At 35.1% G+C, this 8,457-nt stretch overlaps 1 protein-coding gene across 1 annotated transcript in view; it reads right to left on the bottom strand.

Moving 5' to 3' along the window:
- Positions 1 to 202: 202 nt before the first annotated feature.
- Positions 203 to 8,457, bottom strand: part of XIRP2 (xin actin binding repeat containing 2) — a 73,385-nt gene continuing 65,130 nt past the window's right edge. The window contains 3 exon segments of the mRNA XM_065931687.1: positions 203 to 1,699; positions 1,701 to 2,112; positions 6,685 to 6,802. Coding sequence (XP_065787759.1) covers positions 623 to 1,699; positions 1,701 to 2,112; positions 6,685 to 6,802 — 1,607 coding nt within the window. The 3' untranslated portion in view covers positions 203 to 622.

Genomic DNA, 8,457 nt, shown 5'->3' with positions numbered 1-8,457 from the left:
TAGTTCTTGTATCTTTATAAAAAGAGCAAAAAAGAGAAGAATATTTTATATTTTCTAATAATACTGTGGCTCTGGCTTAGTATTTAATTTTTCCAGGAGTGTGTGTTTGTGTATTAAATACTTGTCGCAAGATAGATATTTCCTAAATCATGAAAACATACATGCTGAATGAAAATAAACATGGAGAAAAGAGACACAAATGTTTTAGTTTGCACCCCAGGTGATTCAATTTTATTTCAGCAGAAATTATAGAGGAAGTGTAAGAATTGGTGATAAATATCAGAGTACAGAATGTCACCATGATGTTATCTGGCATGTTGAAAAAACAGAGCAATACACTTAAGTACCATTTGACAAGAAAACATTCAAGAATGTTTCATCTCTTGATTCCATTCAGACTAAAAGTAGATTCAAACCAATTATGAAAAACATCTTCTAGTGTAATACAAGGAATTATTATATCCATTGTGGATCCAATGGATATATTATATCCATTGTGATAGACATGAGATTTCTGAATGTTTACAAATTTGACAAAAGGTTATCAAAACCCCCAAAGTCTTCTTTCAGAATATTGATATTTCTCAGTGCCTGAGTGTGACTGCAAGTGGCCAGAGACATTCTACTCAGTGTCACTGTAGTGTCTATTCCTTTTAATTTGCTCTTCCACTGTGAGTTGTTCAGACTGGACTTCCACTCTGGGAAATGGAGGCTTGCCTGTAAATTCACAGCTCGGAGCATCAAAATCTGTGTCTCCTTTGACGTGTGCTGCTCCTATTGTTTGCCCATGCCAGTGTTTGATGTCCTTCCCCAATGCTCTTAAATATGAACATGGCATATTTTTAATATGATCTACAGAACCTAATAAATTATGCTTAAAAATGTTCTCATTCCTTTTGGAAAAAGCAGCAATTTTCACAGTGTTCGAAAAGAAGAAATGTAGGTTTTTATTATTTGAGTGGTTTCCTTTGATGTTGAAAACATTTGTCTCGGAAGAGGGCATTGACCTTTTCCCATCATTGAGGCCTGACCTGGGGACAGACTGCACAGGCCTGCCAGCAGTAGCTCTGTCAGTCTGCGTACCGAGAGTCATAGCCAGCACATTTCCTGAGTAAGTCTTTTCAGATTCAAATATACCAAGTAACTCCGAGAGTTTAGAAGCATTTTCTAAGTTTTCAATTTGATATTCATTTGCAGTGTAGTATGATTCAGTTGACAGTGGCAATAGATTAGGAAATTCTAAAATAGATGTCTTCTGCCTGCAATTATTCAGATATGACGCTGCTACATAATTGTTATTATTATTCTTATTCAAATTCTCTTTATGATTTTCTGGTACCACCTCATCATCAGTGTTAGTAACCTGTAAAGCTTCTGCACCATCAGCTTCATTAGCTTTTTCATTTTTCTCTTTCTCAGCACTCTGCACAACCGCATTATTGTTGTCATTAAGATCCATTTCACTTTCCCTCTTATTCTTTGTATCTTCGGCCTCATTCACTTTATCTTGTACATCCTTATTTCCTTCCTTCTTCTCTTTTCTTGCTTCATATGTTTCCATTTCTTTGATTCCCGTAAAATCTTCTTTCTGACACATGTGGATGGATTGCAGGCATGGCTGAAGGAAAGAAATGTTATCTCGTTCTTGTCCTTTATTTTCCACAGTTTTCATGTGTTCTATCAGTGGTCCACTTTTAAAATTCAGCAGATGTAGGGGATGTCATTTCCGGTGGCCATTTAGGTTTACTTATTTTGAACTCTTCCTCAAGGGGGAAGGTTTTCTTAGGTATCTCCCTGGAAGGAGGCCAAATGATTTTTAATTTTCCCCTCTTTCTACATTTTTTCAAATCATCCCTTTGCCCTTCACTGTTACCAGCATCGAAATGTTTATTAAGTTCTTCAAGCATGGGGGTATTTTCCACATTGTTTTTACACATATTTGGTTCTTCATTAGGAGTAAAGTCAATTGAGCTGCTTTGATTTTTGCAGTTCCATCGATCTTTATGTTGTTTGTGTCCAAAACCTTCATCATAATTTCCTTTTGATTTGAAAAGTTGTTTAAAGTGAGGTTTACAATATATTTGTCCATGAAGTGAGGCATAATTTCCCAAACTGTCAAAAAGAAAAAACATTTTTTAACATTTTATATATACACTGCAAATTCATACAGAGTTAGGGAATTGATTATTTCAAGCAATGAATCAGAGATTGAGTACAATTAACTTACTGGCAATAGGAATGTGCCTATTAATTGAACACTCCTGTTAGATAATATTCACCACTAATGCCCTCTATAATACTTGTCTTGCAGTAGTCAGAATTTCATGCTGTATGTCAGGTACTGGTACAAAAGGTGCTATAGTGTAATGCATATGTAGTTAAGGATGATGTAAAATGGTAGGACTAAAGCTTTGCTAACTTGGAGAATTGTGAGGTGTTGCAGTTTTCAACAAATCCTGAATAGCATACAAAAATTAACTATTTGAACTTCCTAGTTAACTGGATTTTGAATGAATGAATTGGAAAGCTTGTCCATGCAATTTTTTATCTTGTCTCTTTGGAAATATTAACAAATAGAAATGTCTGTTAAAATTAACATCACATTTAGTCAAAGGCAGCAGCATCATTTTTTAATATTTCTGAATCGCTACATAAAAATGGAGAGAAAAACTAAAAACCCAAGGACAAAATTACAACAAAACTAAGTGACAAGGTATCCTCATCAACCTCAAAATACAAGGAGGTAAGGACAATCCAACATCAGCTACAAGACTAGCATAATAGTCACATGTGTATGGATGACAACAGAGGGAGAAAAGAAGGTGTCTGATGGACCTGAAGGTATGAGACTACGAAATAGTCAATCACTATTTCCTGGAAAGTATCACATGCCAATCAGAGAACAGCAGCTCAAATTGGGAGAGGTTTTGGCATTTCAATAGCCAGTGAGAGTGCAAAAGCCCTGTGGCAGGAAAGTCTGAAGAGGCTGGAGAAATTAAACTCAAAACTGACCCACTTGGATCCTTTAGACCCTATACTGTGAAAAGCAAACATGGGAATGGAATCAAAAGTGAGGTGAACAACGATGACAGAAATCAAAAGGTCCCAGTCAACATGAGTGAGAGAATTCAAGACAGGAAATCCCAGGAATCAAGGCACTATAGTTTTTTGAAGAGTATAAGAAAACCGGAAAACCATCCTGAATTTTGCTTCCTTCCAAGATTTGTGTAAATTAGCTTCATATAAAAATTAGCAACAGCAAAGTATCAAGGCCAAACAGTATATAAACTTATTATAAGAAGTGAAAGAATAAGAATAAGGAGCATTATCATTGTAGGCAATGAAAACATGGTAGAAAAACATGTTCTTGAAGCATCAAACTTTTAACCTACTATTTCAAAATGAGCTAAAAGACATTAAGAAGATGATAAAAGACCCAAAAGAACAGCATGAATTGTAATTAGAAAAAGTAATAAAGAATGTGTCAGGTATCAAGAAGAAAACAGAAATAAAAGGAAAAAGTCAAACATGTCAGCAATAAAAACCAAACTAAAAGAAAAACAAGAGCAAATCAATAGGAAACATCTTAAGAAAAATACGGCTTTCCTGGTGGCTCAGATGGCAAATAATCTGCCTTCAATGTGGGAGACCTGGTTTCAGTCCTTGGGTTGGGAAGATCCCCTGGAGAAGGGAATGGCAACCCACTCCAAGTATTCTTGCCTGGAGAATTCCATGGACAGTGGAGCCAGGTGGGTACAGCTCATGCGGTCTCAGCATTGGACACGACTGAGCAACTAACACTTTCACTAAAGAAAAACAGGAAAATTAAAAGATAAAAAATGTATAATCATAAGTGAAAAATATACAGTAGGAGTTCCTGAATAAGAAAATAAAATTATGAAACAAGTTAAATACTAAAAAGCTATCATTTAAGGAGCATTTCCCAATATAAAAAAGAATGAAATTACATACTGAAAGATCACAAATTGTTATCTGTATGTAAGAACTAAAGGAATAAACTTCCCATGAGCCTTTTCTAAGGAATCTACTTGAAAATAAGCTTGAGCAACCATAAGGACTAAAGAAATGTCAAGATAAGGATTGTGGGTTAGATTAAATACATTGTTATATAACAGCTACATACAACGACACCAAAGACCCAGTACAACTATTTAAAAAACTGGGGTGTGAGTGATCAGTGGAGCAAATACATTTCTTAATGCTTTGATAATCAAATTAGTGGTGCTGATAGTTTTGTTTTTCTAAAACTGTTGTTCAAATGAATATGGAATAGTCTAACTCTGTTATCTGCTTTATCTTTGAGAACCAGAAGCCCTGAAGTAGAAGATACAGCTGTCACAGAGAAGAGGCTAAGCAAAAGCCATGAAATTCTGAATTCAGCTTGAAAACATCACTATGAATTCCTAATTTTTTCTGTATATGTAAATATTTACTAGATCTTAACACTGAAAAGTTTAGAAATAGTGATCAACTCAGTAGAAAGGGCGTCAAAATTATAGTCTTGAAATATTTTACATTTCTCACTAGAAGAAACTAAGGCTCAGAGAAATGACTGATTCTGCATCTGGGCCAGTAAATGTATAAGATGAGCATGGGATATCTAGTCCTATCAGATAAAGAGGAAGTTATCACAAACAACTTGGGTTCTGTCAAAAGGACTCAGGAGACAACTTGAAGTAGCTTCCATGGGCCAGGTATAGAATAACTGGAGTTTCAGTAATGATGATAATTGTTTGTGTAAACATGTGTAAATCTGTGAGTTTATGAAGACATTAAAATACCTTTCTTATCTCTAGGAGATAAGAAACTATTATATTAAATTGTTAAATAAATAATTGAAACATTGACAAAACTGATAAATAAAGGAAAAGAATTATGGACTTCTCCCTTTTTAAAAATTAACTGTATCACCGTGTAACCAAATACCAAATACAGGGAAGCAGCTTCTGTGAAAGTATTCTAATAATAAAAAATAAAGAACAAAATTTGAGTATCGGCATTTTGCAGACATCATTGAATGGATACAGGTATTACAAGCTTCAACATCTGCTATGTCACAAAAGGAGAGAAAAGCTGACATAATGTGTTAAGTATATTCTTGTCTATACTTCCTATATTCTTCCAAAAGGAATCAAATCTTGTTTTAAACTAGAATTAATCTAGAACCTGGATTCAGCTGACAGTTTTTGAAATTACAGAGGATAACGGAGCATATGAACTACAGTATGAGTGTGCAGTCAGCAGTTCCAGACTGTGCAAAACTCCACAGGTCAAACGTCCTGGGTCTTTCACAAGTGAACAGTAAGGAATGAAAGGATTGGATGGAGAGCCTATAGATTGTTTAAAAAAAAAAAGACTTGAAAGATATTTTTAAAAAAGGATAAAACCAGAGTACAGAATTTAAGAAAGCATATTTGGGTAAATAAAACTGTAAAGTGCAAGGAAACAATTACTACAAAGGATGCTATTTATTCACAGGCAAAAGACTGGCTATGTTTGCATAGGGCAAAGGAAAGGCTAGCAAGGTTGTATTTCTTGATCTTGATAGTGTTTATGAAGCGTTCACTTTATAATTCAGTGAGCCACATATTTGCTTTTCTTGGTTTTCTGTATCTGTGGGTTTTATATGTACTGTACTGTGTTTAATTGCTCAGTTGTGTCTGACTCTTTCTGACCCCAAGAACTAGGGGTAGCCAACTAGGTTACCCTACTCCATGGGGATTCCCCAGGCAAGAATAGTGGAGTGGGTTGCCATGCCCTCCTCCAGGAGATCTTCCTGACCCAGGGATCGAACCCAGGTCTCCCACATTACAGACAGATTCTTTACCATCTGAGCCAGCAGGGAAGCCTGGGTTTTATATAGTGCTTTTAAAAAATAACAGTCATTGAATAAATACTTTTGAGTCCTTATTGTATGTTTGGGTTTACTTGGTATTTACAAACATTGACACATTTCCTACAGCCAGGGACAATTACACTAGACTATGTTAGAATGGGATGAGCACAGGAGATGCTGTGATCCATACACAGGGGTAAAAGCAGGTCACTTCAAAGACATAAAGTCTCAGTTGAGGTCTGAGTAATGATCTGGGGGTGAGGCATGGGAAAACTCCTCCAAGGAGCAGCAACAACATTTGGAATCAGCTAGATGTGAGAGAAAAAAATGACTTTGAGGAACTGAAATTCAGTCTTCATGAAAAGCAACATACAACAGGAGGAAGGGGTGTTGGGAGATGAGAAGGGAGGAGATGCTGAATTGCTTTCTAATTCATATTTATATGTTAATTTGGGGGAATAGAAGAAGCCATTATATGTTGAAAACTAGGAAGTGATCCCAGATTTGCATTTTTAGAAAGATCATTCTGCTCACGCAATGGAGCATGGCATTGGGAGAGGCTGGTGGTGGTGAGAGTTACTTCTCTTATCTATGTGATTTTCATGCTTGGACTAAAGGGACCCTTCTGAATTTTAAGAAAGCAAAACCTCAAAAGGAAAAAGTTAACAGCCACCCTGAGCAACATAGAAAATGACCACATTTCCATTTGTTGTTTTAACTGATGGCAACAGGATTTGGAAAAACTGACGTCTTTGTAGAGACATGATGTTATAAGTATACTGCAAGCTCTTTGAATATTTGTGCCCCAGGCCACAAAACAGTTTTACCTCAGTTTACTGTTGCAGTGGTGGCAGCGGAAACAGGATTTATGAAAACTCTGCCTGTCTGCTACTAGGCACTCCATTGGATAAACCGTCTTTTGACAAAGTATACATACTTCCTGGTCTTGGAGTTGCAGTTTCTAAAAATAAAAATGTATAAGAGCTTATGTAATACTGTTTTCAGTCACATTGTAAAAACAAAACAAACAGTAACAGCATATTAACTGGCCATGCAATTAGTGCAGAAAGCTCTAACACAACTGGTCTCGATGTTCCTTCTCTGGATGTGGGGCATCTGCCATTAGGCTTAAGGTTCTGGTACAATCAACCTTATTCTGGTTTCTCTACTATTTATACATGGTACAAATTAATTTTTATTATTTTCAAAAATATACATGAGTAAAATGTGCTCATTAACTTTAATACACTGAAAAGAATATATAGGAAAATCGGCCATGAGGAGACCTCCTGAGACCACTTATCATTCTAAATGACTGAACTTTCCATATATATAAAAGTTTATACCTAACTTGGTCTAAAGTTTTAGTCTTTAAAGTATTCTGCAGAGATTTTCTAAAATATATACATATATTTTTTCAGCTGATATTTTATTTGTTTAGGTATTTTCTTGATGACTTACTGTTGACTCTGTGACACCAATTCTTAACAATAAGAGGAGACTCCTAAATACACTGAACTATTCAGGGCCATCTGTCCTCAGTCTAAATAGCTTAAGATTTCAGGGCTTTGGGGATTCTTGTGTCAGCCTCTTACGATTTCCCTACCTCTACCAAAGTCACATGAGAATGCCAGTTCCTATGAGTAATCATAGTTAAATTACCAAGTGTTTGCATAGTTATATTAGCAGTGTTTGCATAGTGGTTCAAAACTAACACAACTTTTGCCAGAGTATTGTTTTGATTCTCACAACTATTCTGTAAGAATAAGCTTTTGTAGTAGTTTTATATATGAGCATATATGTGCACTGTTCTTTATATAAATAAATATTATATACACACACTTTAATGTTTTGATGCTCAATTTGGGCTACTAAGAAATCTCCTTTGTTTATTTTGTTCTAATAGGAGACACACTTCTATATTTAACACCAGTTTCCTGGTATTTTTTATGTCTTTAGTTAACAGAAACTAAAATTGAAATTTGAAATTAGACAGCTTTGCTTAATTATGCCAGAAGCCAGTACATTAAGAAATCATATTAACCTGATAAAGTAGACACATATGTTGCAAATATGATAAGGGCAGAATTATTAGTTTCAGAAGTTTTTATTTTTAGGCTTGCTATTTCTTTCAATCTATTCATAATAATGGGCTACATTAATTATGTCAAATCTTTTTATTGTGAAGCCTCATTAATTGTAAAAAGGAGGAAAATATAAAGAAATGAGCTGTTCTCTGATGTTAAAAAATCTGTACTAAGTTCATGTGTTTTAAATCTCTCTTCTTCCAAATATGATTATATTTTAAAATTATTGTTCATGTTTATCTGTGAATGAGGCCAACTGAGCAATACTTTGGGGTTTAAAAAAGGCAAAAGAAAATCAATTACAGGGGGAAAGTAGCAGTGGCATTAGAGAGCCAATTCCACCCAACTCAGCAACAATAATTACATATACAAAAGGTCTAATTTCGTACCTACACTTTTGTCAGAGATCCCAATCAATGAATATCCTTAAAGCACATATGCCGAGTGTAAATTGTTTCTTGGATTATTACCAGGTTGTATTGAATGCAAACTCAAATACCACTTAAGTCTGGC

Source organism: Muntiacus reevesi, chromosome 3 (genome assembly GCF_963930625.1).
Source record: "Muntiacus reevesi chromosome 3, mMunRee1.1, whole genome shotgun sequence".
Taxonomy (NCBI): Eukaryota; Metazoa; Chordata; class Mammalia; order Artiodactyla; family Cervidae; genus Muntiacus; species Muntiacus reevesi.
This window is presented reverse-complemented; position numbering and strand designations above follow the sequence as displayed.